General features: G+C 37.4%; 1 protein-coding gene across 3 annotated transcripts in view; it reads right to left on the minus strand.

Annotated features, from left to right (window-relative positions):
* SOS2 (SOS Ras/Rho guanine nucleotide exchange factor 2) overlaps positions 1 to 12,613 on the minus strand; it is a 130,436-nt gene that overhangs the window by 54,436 nt on the left and 63,387 nt on the right. For all 3 annotated transcript variants that reach the window (XR_013521197.1, XM_035260451.3, XM_035260450.3), the window contains exons 6-7: positions 10,974 to 11,117; positions 5,702 to 5,812 (exon numbers count right to left, since the gene is read on the minus strand). Coding sequence is in view for 2 of the 3 variants with exons in the window: in XM_035260451.3 (XP_035116342.1) it covers positions 5,702 to 5,812; positions 10,974 to 11,117 (255 nt within the window). In the remaining variant the exon portion in view is untranslated. The remainder of the gene's footprint in view (positions 1 to 5,701; positions 5,813 to 10,973; positions 11,118 to 12,613) is intronic.

Here is a 12,613-nt window from a genome sequence, read left to right on the forward strand (position 1 = left end):
AGTATGTATGTCTCTGACATCAAGGATATACAACAGCAGTGCCTAACAAAAACAGCTATTAAAAATTTGAGATACAGACTTATCAAAACTACAACAGAATGCATGTTCTATATTGAAACTTTAGTGCTATCAAGTTGTTCTTGTTTCCCTTTCCTCCTTTAAGTTATTAGAGAAACATATACACTTATTTTCTTTTATATGGCTAAAATAACTTTCACAATAATATTCTAGAGCTTATGTTTTGGCTTCCATATACCCTGAAGGAATTCTGAAAAGCTATGTACCCTCTTGAACAATTTTTAAATGTTGTAAATTTAAATAGTTACGGAAGTTGCATTTCAGGGAATGATGTATACTATAAATGTGATTTCAATGTATTCTACCAAACAATAATTGAATAAACTTCAGATTTAGCTCATTTATGAAAAATATCTGTCATACAACTTAATTAACAAAGACTTCTACTCGTGAACCCAACTATTCTAACTGAAAACAAACAAAAGCAAAGCCAATCTTCACTGTAAAAATAAACAGCAACATCAGACTTAGTTTGTCAGAAGTCAAACTTTATTCTTAAATTCAAATGAACATATTAATGTCATGGTCTCAAGGAAGAGACCATCGCTTCTGGAAGAAACTACAGCTGCTTCTAATATATTACATCAAGGTATGAGAACAAGCTTCCCCTCTTCTTTATCCCAAATGATGATGAAGTACTTACAATAAGGTTAATATAAACCCTTGTGATAACCATATCACTTCTTAATTATTAGACAAATAGATACGACATAATATAGACAGATATAACATTTTGGCTACCAATAATTGTTTCTATCAACCTCCATAAACTTCTTTTGTGAACTCTTTCGCTTTGTACTCAGTAGACTCTCCCGTAAGAGTGATACCTTTTTTTATTTCCTGTTTGGTGCCCTAGAGGTTTTTACATATTGGATCAAGGCATAATGGGAAATATACACAGCAAAGGGTAACAAGTAAAAGAAGCTGGAAAAGACAATGCAAAAACATAAACAAGGTCTCTGAAGACTAAAAACAGAGTCCCTTAAAGCTCTCTCCGCCTTTATATGCCCTGAAAAAACCTTAGTGTATAGCTTTGGGATAGGTACACCCCAGTTTTGGAAACTACTGTAGAATAAATGTTTTTCTAAAATTTATATTAAATTTAACTCATGGTACTTTTAGATGTCTATATAGTTGACTTAGTGGTGTTTCTCCCCATAAGAAAAATACCAACCACACCAATATATAATGTGAGAAAGAATCTGACCTGCCGCTTTAAAAAAGTCTTCATAAATACTCACATAATTCTTACATTTTGTTAAATTATAATCTGTTCAATAGACTTATTACTCAGTAACCAAACTACTTACTAGGAAACACAAAAAGTGCTAACAATTTTCCTAAAGATTAATTCATTTTCACATTTGCTATGATCTGAATGCTTGTGTTTCCTCTAAAGTCATATATTGAAACCTGATCCTCAATCCAACAGTATTAAGAGGTGGGGGCCTTTAGAAGGTGATTAGGACACAAGGGCAGAGCCCTTGTGAATGGGATCAGTGCTCTTATAAAAGAGGCCTAAGGGAGCTTATTTGTGCCATACACCATGAGAGGATACAGCAAGAAAGCACCATCTATGAACCAGAAGAGCAAACCCTCACTAGACACCAAATCTGTTAGCCTCTTGATATGGAACTTTCCAACCTCCAACTGTGAGAAATAAATTCTATCATTTATAAGCTATCCAGTTTATGATGTTTTATTAGAGCAGCCTGAATGGACTAAGACAACATTAAACTAATTAATTTAGTGATAAGAACTACTCTGGATATTTTATATAGTGCTTGAACTGGAACCAATATGAAACTTCAAAATTAGTCTACAAGATCAACTGTTTTGCTCATCTATACTAAAATGGCTAATAAAGTGCATTTGCAAATTTTTGCAGCAAGTATTTAAAGTGTAAGGAGTCCTCTAATAATAACAGGACCTACATTTGAGTATTAAACACATGTCAAAATTGTGCTTATGCTTTATATATATTACCATTTAATTTCTTAATAACTATAAGAGATAAATATGATGATAACCATTTTGCAAATGAGCAAACTCAATCTCAGAGATTAAGTGAATTGCTCAAAGTAACATAACTATTAACTGGCTGGGCACAATGGCTCATGCCTGTAATCCCAGCACTTTGAGAGGCTGAGACGGGCAGATCACCTAAGATCATGAGTTTGAGACCAGCCTGGCCAACATGGTGAAACCCCATCTCTACTACAAATACAAAAATTATGCAGGTGTGGTGGCATGCACCTGTAGTCCCAGCTACTCAGGAGGCTGAGGCAGGAAGAGTGCTTGAACCCAGGAGGCGGGGGTTGCAGTGAGCCAAGCGGCGCCACTGGTCCCCAGCCTGGGTGAAACAGCAAGACTCCGTCTCAAACAAACAAACACACACACACACACACACACACACACACACACTATTAATTGGCCCAAAGCCTTAAGTTCCAACTTCAAATCTTTTTTTAAGTGTGCCATACAGTCCAGGCACAGTACCTTATGGCCAACAGACCAGCCTGGTCAACATGGTGAAACTGTCTCTACTAAAAAAATACAAAAATCAGCCAGATGTGGTGGTGCACACATGCAGTCTCAGCTCCTGAGGCAGAAGAATTGCTTGAACCCATGAGGTGGAGGTTGCAATGAGCTGAGATTATGCCACTGTACTCCAGCCTGGGCAACAGAGTAAGAACCTGTCTCTAAATAAATAAATAAACTGTGCTATACAGCTTCCAAAGATGCTTTCTGTTTTCAGTTTTATCAAGGAAGCATTATTTTATGCTAAACTGAATGAATTTTTTTAGTTTATACAAGTCAGTTTGTCCTGAAAAGGTATTTCATCTAACTCTTCCAATTTCACTGAATACCTAGGGCAACAGCTCTATTAATAATTGGGTCCTTTAACATTCAAATTCCACAGCAAAAATTCCTAATAGGACTGAAATAAGAAATATGTTGTGAGTGCTTTTAACGAGTATGCAAAGATAGAGTGTGTATTTAATGCATACTTTATGGTTTATATGAATATATAAGAGTTAACTTTTAAAATAGTCCTCTCTTAAAATAATTTTGAGAATTAAGTATAATTTTTATTCCATGATAAATTTTTGAAAGTAGAGAAGTAGAAGATAATAAATAATGGGAATTTACAGTAAAGAAGGCAGGGAGAAGATGGTAAGTTCAAGTTCAAGAAGACGGTAAGATGACAAGTTTTATTTATTTTTACTTCTTTTTAATTTTTTTTCTGTGAGTTCAGATGACAAGTTTTAAACATGTCATATCTGAAGTGCATTTAGGGTATCCAAGTGCATTAGTTCCAGGCAGCTGGTTATATGAAAGTGCATAGACACATACACATATATACAGAGGGCTCAAAAAAAAGTGATGGCCTGGAAATACAAATACGAAGTCACTGGCTGGGCGAGGTAGCTCACTGTAATCCCAGCACTTTGGGAGGCCAAGGAGGGCAGATCACCTGAGTTCAGGAGTTCAAGACCAGTCTGGCCAACATAGTGAAATCCCATCTCTACTAAAAATACAAAAATTAGCTGGGTGTGGTGGTGCGAGCTTATAATCCCAGCTACTTGGGAGGCTGAGGCAGGAGAATCGCTTGAACCCAGGAGGTGGAAGTTGCAGTGAGCTACTGCACTCCAGAGCAAGACTCTGTCTTTAAAAAAATAGGTAAGAAGAAGTCACCAGTATATAGATATGGAAGAAGTCACCAAAGGAGAGCACAGAATGACAGAAAAACAGGGGCTGATAAAAGAAGTTGGATAACAGCTATAATTAACGAGACTGAGAAGAAATCAAAGAAGATGAAAATTGGGAAAATGTAGTATCATACGAGCTGATATGGTTTGAATTTGTGTCCCCGCCCAAATTCCATGTCCAACTGTAATCTCCAATGTTGGAAGTGGGGCTTAGTGGGAGGTGACTGGATCATGCGAGGCAGGTTTCTTCCTTTAATGCTGTCCTTGTGACTGAGTTTTCACAAGATCTGGTTGTTTAAAAGTATGTGACACCTCCCTGCCTGCTTCCCTTTTGCCTCCCACCATGATTGTAAGTTTCCTGAGGCCCTCCCAGCCAAGCTTCCTAGAGGTTGTAGAACTCAGCCAATTAAACCTCTTCTCTTTATAAATAACTCGGTCTCAGGTATGTATGTATGTATGTATGTATGTGATAGAGTCTCACTCTGTAGCCCAGGCTAGAGGACAGTGGTGCAATCTCAGCTCACTGCAACCCCCACCTCCTGGGTTCAAGTGATTCCCCTGCCTCAGCCTCTGTAGTAGCTGGGACTACAGGCATACACCACCACATCCAGCGCACGTGCGCGTGTGTGTTTTTTTTTTTGAGACAGGTCTTGCTTGCTCTGTCACCCAGGCCAGAGTATAGTGGCATAATCTTGACTCACCGCAAACTTCACCTCCTGGGTTCCAGTGATTTTCCTGCCTCAGCCTCCCAAGTAGCTGGGATTAGAGGTGCGCACCACCATGCCTGGCTAATTTTTGCATTTTTTTAGTAAAGATGGGGTTTTGCCACATTGCCAAGCTGGTCTTGAACTCCTGACCTCAGATGATCTACCCACCTTGGCCTCCCAAAGTGCTGGGTTACAGTCGTGAGCCACTGCACCCAGCCTTCAGGTATTTCTTTATAGCAGTGTGAGACTGGACTAATACAGGAACCAAGAGATAAGAGCAGTAACAAATACTACAGACATAAATATGAAATAAAAACTCCATCCACTGCATTTGGCAATTAAGCCAGTTGTCAAAAGCAATTTATATCCTGATTAAAACATACATGATAGTGTTTTGATAAAGAATGGTAAAAAATAATATAAAGACAATTGGCTGCAAAGAAAAAGTGAAAGAGGAAATGAAACAAAACTTTCTTTACTCTAGTTAATTATTCTACTAGAGTGAAGAAAGGTTTGTTTATTCATTTCCTTGCTTGTTTTAGGACAATAAGGATTTTACCATATTCAAATGTCAAGGTGTAAAAGCCAGTTTATTTTTTATTTCATTTTTTAAATATTTTATTTTTTAATTTTTTTTGAGTCTTGCTCTGTCACCTAGGCTGGAGTGCAATGGAGCGGTCTTGGCTCACTGTAACCTCTGCCTTCCAGGTTCAAGCGATTCTCCTGCCTCTGCCTCCTGAGTAGCTGGGATTACAGGTGCATGTCACCACGCCGGGCTAATTTTTGCAATTTTAGTAGAAACAGGGTTCCACCATGTTGGCCAGGTCAGGTCTCAAACTCCTGACCTCAAATACTCTGCCTGCCTCGGCCTCCCAAAGTGATGGGATTACAGGCATGAGCCACCATGGCCGGCCAGATTCATCTTTATATGCCAGATCTATTATGTGCCAGATTCTTCGGGTCATTCAGTATTCATGATGTTGCACTATAAAAGATTTCTACAGTAAGAACAGATAGAACTCCAGAGAGAAAATAGAAGACAATCTAAAATAGGTTCAGGATTAACAAAATTAAAAGGATTAATAAAATATTTTCTCATATGCTTTATAAAAGGATTCTAAAATTACAAATATTTGAAGGATAAAACAGTGAGGTATTTATTTATTTGCTTTATAAAAAAAATAACATTCAATTTAAGTTTACCTGGAAGTGTAGAGCAACTGCAGGTCTGGCCATCAGTTTACTGAAATGTTCACTAAACTCTGGCGAAAGAATATCCTGTGACAATGTTTCATAAGGATCAAATGCTTGCTCCTATATTTTTAAAAAGAGAAAAAGCATTAGGTTTAAAAGAACATATTTTTCTACCAATTTGGATTATTTAAAGGCAATTTTTTTTTTTTAATTGAGACAGGGTCTTGCTCTGTTGTCCCAGCTGGAGTGCAGTGGCGTGATCACAGCTCACTGTAGCCTCACTCCTACACTCAAGCAATCACCCCACCTCAGCCTCCTGAGTAGCTAGGACTACAGGGGCACCATCATGCCTGGCTAATTTCTGTATTTTTTGTAGAGATGGGATCTTGCTATGCTACCCAGGTTGGTCTTTTGTTCAAACTCCTGGGCTCACGAGATTAACCTGTCTCAGCCTCCCAAAGTGGAGGTTACAGGCATGAGCCACCAAACCAGACCTTAATGGCAAATTTTTGTTCAAGTCCTCAACTACATTTCATCACTTTTTACTACTTCTCCAAGGACAAACAATAACTATGGCTGCAACTAGTACATCTTTTTTTAATGTAAGCATGACCTTTAACAATAAATAATAAGAGGCTACAGGCTCTTAAAATAGGTCACTGACCTTGTAATTACAAGTATCAAACTAGTAAAATGCTATGCAAGGCAGGTATGGTGGCTTATGCCTGTAATACCAGCTACTTGGGAAGCTGAGGTAGGAGGATCACTTGAGGCTAGGAGTTCAAGAACAGCCTGCATAAAATAGACAGATGCTGTTTCTTAAAAAAAAAAATTTTTTTTGTAATGCTTATGCACATTTTTTTCAGTAAATAAAAAAGCTACTAATGAAGGCTAGAATTTAAAATTCTGCTATGCTTACAAATTGAGTTTTTTAAAAATTTATTCATTTACCTATTTTTTATTTTTGAGACAGAGTCTTGCTGTATTGCCCAGGCTGGAGTGCAGTGGTGCAATCTCGTCTCACTGCAACCTCCGCCTCCCAGGTTCAAGCAATTCTCCTGCCTCAGCCTCCTGAGTAGCTATGACTACAGGTGCGTGCCACCATGCCTGGCTAATTTTTTGTATTTTTAGTAGAGACAGGATTTCACCATGTTAGCCAAGATGGTCTCAATCTCCTGACTTCGTGATCCGCCTGCCTCAGCCTCCCAAAGGAGTTTATATTTATAATATTTCATTTTCTTTTCTTTTTCTAAGACAGGGTGGTCTCTCACTCTGTCACCCAGGTGCAATCTCGGCGCACTGCAGTCTTGACCTCCTGAGCTCAGATGATCCTCCCACCTCATTCTCCCAAGTAGCTGGGATTACAGGCGTGCTCTACCATGCCTGGCTAATTTTTTTGTAGGGACAAGGTTTTACCATATTGTCCATGCTGGTCTCAAACTTCTAGGCTCAAGGGATCCTCCTGCCTTGGCCTCTCAAAGTGCTGGGATTATTACAGGCGTGAGCCACTGTGGCCAGCCTAGGATATTTTCAAAAGAAGGAAAAAGTGATGATACCTGTTTTACATCTACTCTACAGTTTCCAAAATTAGAAAAAGAAAGCAAAGATAAAGTACAGTTAAAAAAAAAAAAAAGCAGAAACTGTTCATAGCTTGCCAGTGTCTATATTTAAATTCCTATTTATTTCATAATAATCAATAACCCCAATGTCTAGTTAGCCCTAAGAAATTTGTTTTATTTTTGTATTTTTAAAATAAGTATTTTTTTATATAGTATGTTTTTTGGGGGAAAATAAACAAGTACAATTTTGGCAAGGATGCAGAGAAATTAAAACACTTATGCATTGCTAGTGGGAATGTAAAATGGTTCACCCCCATGTAAAACAATTTGGCAGTTCCTCAAAAAGTGAAACACAGAATTACCATACGAACTCAGCAATTCCAAGCCTAGGTATATACCCCAAAAATATGAAAACACTGCAGCATTATTCATAATAGCCAAAAGGTGGAAGCAATCCAAGTGTCCATCAGCAAACAAATAAAGAAGTATAGACATGCAATGTATTACTCAACCATAGAAAGAGATAAAGTTCTAACATATGCTATGCTATGGATGAACCTCGAAAACATGATGCTAAGTAAGTAGACACAAAGGACAAATACTATATGATTCCACTAATCTGAAATGGCTAAAATTCATGGAGCCGGAAAGTAGATTAGAGGTTACCAGGAGTTGGGAGAAACAAGGGGTTATTGCTCATTGGGTAGGGTTTCTGTTTAGCATGACAAAAAAGTTAGAAACAGATAGTGATAATGATTGTACAATATTGTAAATTTAATGCTACTGAATTATAACACATAAAAATGGCTAAAATGGCACATTTAATATTATATACATATAAGCAAAATTTAAAAATTAAATTAAATTTTTAAAATGATACAATATTTTTAGAACCATACCTTTAGAAGTACAGTAAGCAACCAGAACACAAATTATCATAATATAAAACACATTCTAGGCAAGGCACGGTGGCTCACGCTTGTAATCCCAGCACTTTGGGAGGCTGAGGCAGGCAGATCACAAGGTCAGGAGTTCAAGACCAGGCCGACCAACATGGCAAAACCCCATCTCTACTAAAAATACAAAAATTAGCTGGGCGTAGTGGCACACACCTGTAATCCCAGCTACGTAGGAGGCTGAGGCAGGAGAATGGCTTGAACCTGTGAGGTGGAAGTCAGCCAAGATCATGCCACTGCACTCTAGCCTGGGCAACAGAGTGAGACTCCATCTCAAAAAAACCCCAAAAAACAAACAAACATTCTATTAAGAGTCAAAACTGATAGCCAGGCATGGACTCATGCCTATAATCCCATCACTTTTGGAGGCCAAGGTAGGAAGATTGCTGAGGCCAGGAGTTCAAAACCAGTACAGGCAACATAGTGAGACCACATCTCTACTTAAAAAAAAAAAAAACCAAGGCTGAGACAGGCACAGTTGGCATGCGACTATAATCTCAGCTACTCAGGAGGCTGAGGCAAGAGAACTGCCTAAGCTCATGGGTTCAAGTTCAGCCTGAGCAAAACAGACACCTATCTTTAAAAAATTAATAAAACAACATCAAACTTTTTCTGCAGCTTTGCAGGGTACTGGAAAAAAAAAAGAACCAAGTCTGAATATTTTGATTAGACATCAGTAACTGAATACTTCTATACTATTAGTTTCTTTGTCTACAAAGTGGATGTAATATAGGTGACCTATATTTTCAGAAAAATATTGGCAGACATTATAAAACTAGGAAAATTTTTTAAATGAAATCTAAAGACCACACTTTGAAAGCTGTTTTCCAAAATAAACAAAAATGGCCAGTGAGCATGAAAAGATGTTCAACATCATTAGTTTAAGAAAATAAAAATAAAGGAAAGCAAGGTGGCTTACATCTATAACCCCAGGGCTTTGGGAGGTCAAGGAAAGAGAACCACTTGAGCCCAGGCGCTCAAGACCAGTCTGGGCAACATAGCAAGACTCTGTTTCTTAAAAAAAACAATGTTTTTTTAAAATTAGCCAGGCATTATGGCACAGCTACTGAGGAGGCTTAGGCAGGAGGATCACTTGATCCCAGGAGTTTGAGGTTACAGTGAGCTATGATTATGCCACTATATTCCAGCTTGGGCAACAGAGTGAGACCCTGTCTCAAAAGCAAAGACAGAGGGAGATTAAAAGAAAAGAAAAAAGCAAAGAGGAGGAGAAGAAAGAAAGATAGATTTCTTTTCCCGTTAGATTGGCAACTACAGAACCAGATATGAAAACAAAAAAATTTTTGAAAAAAGAATAAGAATAAGGTAATATCCAGAGTTAGTGAAGGGGAGGGGTGGAGAAAGAAGGAAGCTTACATTGGAACTTACCTGGAAGTGAACATGGCAAAATGTTTCAAAGTTCTAAAAATATGCCTAGAACTTCAGCACTAAAATTCCACTTCTAGGAATATATACTTAAAAATGATTAGAATATCAGGGCATAGTGCAAGTATGTTTGTTGCAGTGTTGTTAACAAAAAAAAAAAAAAAAAAAAGGAAAAAACTCTACAACCTTAGGGATAATAGTTAAAATATATTATGGTATCTCCATAAAACATCACATTATTTATACTTAAAAACTGTGTTGAAGTATATACATTAACATGGACAATGTTTATGATACACAGAGTAAAAACAGCAAGTTATAAAATAGTAGGATCCTATTTTTGCAGACACACACAGGTTTGTATGTATCCACAGAAAAATATTTATAAGGACAAGTTATCTCTGGGTGTTGTAAAATAAAGTGATTCCACCTAATTTATGTATCTCTCTATTTTTCTGAATATTTTTGCAATGAGCAAAAATATTTACTTTTATAGTCATTTAAAAGACAAAAAATGATTTTTACTTTGAAAAACATTAATATAAACCTTCTTTCCAACTTTAAGTTTAAAATCCACAGAAGGTAAAGACCTATGATCAATAAAATGTATCTTCCTTCGTCTTGAACATACTTAATAAAAAAATTCCTAAATGTTTCTACTCTAGTACATAAACTTTCATTATAAATATTGCCATAAATACACTATAAAGAAAGTGTCACTATATAGGCAACATGATTTTACTTTGTTATTGGATAAATCTTAAATATATTTTTATAATGGCCAGTGGTATCTTCTAATTTTCATAAAGAATATCTTTTTTTTTTTTTTTTTTAAGACGGAGTTTCACTCTTGTTACCCAGGCTGGAGTGCAATGGTGCGATCTCAGCTCACCGCAACCTCTGCCTCCTGGGTTCAAGCAATTCTCCTGCCTCAGCCTCCCTCAGGCGCACGCCATCATGCCCAGCTAATTTTTGTATTTTTAGTAGAGATGGGGTTTCACCTTGTTGACCAGGATGGTCTCGATCTCTTGACCTTGTGATCCACCCACCTCGGCCTCCCAAAGTGCTGGGATTATAGGCGTGAGCCACCATGCCTGGCCCTAAGAATATCTTATAATTTTTTTTTTTGAGACAGGGTCTCACTCACTGTACCCAGGATGGAGTACAGTGACACAATCATGAGCTTGACTTCCTGGGCTCAAGCAATCCTCCTACCACAGCCTCCTGAGTCACTGGGACCACAGATGGGCACTACCATACCTGGCTATTTTTTAAATTTTTTAATGGAAATGAGGTCTCACTATGTTGCCAAGGTGGTCTCTAAATTTCTTACTACAGCATTTAGGACTTTAATGAGAATATAAAGTAGTTGTGTAAACTTACTTCTGCCAAATCTTCAAAACAGCTGCCAGCTAAGGGATGAGGACTGCTTTCATCAGTCATTTCAACTGTGTCTTCAATCAAACCTAAAAGTTTCACAGTCAATTCATGTATATCTGAAATGTTACTAAAAATCTTTTCAATATCCTGAAAAAAGAGAAGGAAAGGTTGAGAAATGTAAGACTGAGAATTCTGCTTAAAATTTACTAAACATAAAAAGCACCATAGGCTACTCTAGGCACACTGGAGTGGCCTATTGTGCTTTGGAGTAGCCCAGCTCCACAAGAAACAGTACGGCTGCTGCTGCTGTACACTGTGCTTCAGCAGAGGTTGCTACCATTGTCATGCCTTTGACTTCTTTCCTGGACAAAGCCAAGAACTGTCCTGAGCTAAGGCCCAATTTTGGGGCTTGCCTGTCCTACACCAAATATGTCATTTAATTTATGGGTGATATTTGTTTTCTACATGTTTTTAAATCTATGGAATAAACTGTAGAATTTCTTTAACTAGTAAATCCTTTATTGAGAGCATGATTAAGTCTATTATTATAACTTTGGAACAATTTGCACATTATATAAAGCAATATATTTACATTAAATGTCAACAAGCTATAGCAGAATTTTTGCATTTTGCTCTTGGGAAAACTCATTCTTTGTAAAATAAAATTTATTACACGTGAATGCATTCTCATTATAAAAGATTCAAACACAAGACAAAGAGAGCAAAATATGAATGTTTACACTCATGCCCCCCTTATACCCATGTCCTCAGAGGTAGAAACTATTAACAGTTTAGTACGCATTATTCCAGTATAAACCTCCAACCATTTTCAAACATGTATATCTTGATGTTAATATATTAAAAGACGGAATCATAGTGTGTATTCTTTTAACTTGGGTTGGAGGTCAACATACTTTAGAATAAAGAGATCTGCTTGTACCAAAAAAAAAAGCAATATAAGAGTTAAGGGTATATCTTAATTCAATCTCAAACTAATATATTCTAAGACAGTAAAAATTAATCATGAACAGGAAGAGAATTTTAAAAATCTCTTGGATTACAGACAGTAAAAATACTGCTAAATATAGATTCTGGACAGTTTTGTTAAATCTAAAATCTCTTACTGTGGATGATTCTAAACTACTTTTTACATGAATAATTCCAGCATTTGAGCGTTTTAAAACTGGCTAAGATGAACAGGCGTAGTGGCTCATGCCTGTAATCCTAGCACTTCAGGAAGCTGAGGTGGGTGAATCACCTAGGCCAGGAGTTCAAGACTAGCCTGGCCAACATGGTGAAACCCCGTCTCTATTAAAATACAAAAATTAGCCAGGCATGATGGCGGGTGCCTATAATCCCAGCTACTCGGGAGGCTGAGACGGGAGAATTGCTTGAATCCCGGAGACAGTAGTTGCAGTGAGCTGAGATTATGCCACTGCATTCCAGCCTGGGTGGCTGAGCCAGACTTTGTCTCAAAGAAAAAAAAAAACTGGCTGAGATACTAAAAGTCTTGATCAAGATCTTACAGAGCCCTAGGTTTTACTTATAGCTTAGGCTACGTAGTCTTACAGGTTAATGATAAGAGCTGGGATCAGAATGAAGATAACACCTAATCCTGTTACAATCTGGTTTCACAATTTGGG

This window comes from Callithrix jacchus, chromosome 8 (assembly GCF_049354715.1).
Source record: "Callithrix jacchus isolate 240 chromosome 8, calJac240_pri, whole genome shotgun sequence".
NCBI classification, from domain to species: Eukaryota; Metazoa; Chordata; class Mammalia; order Primates; family Cebidae; genus Callithrix; species Callithrix jacchus.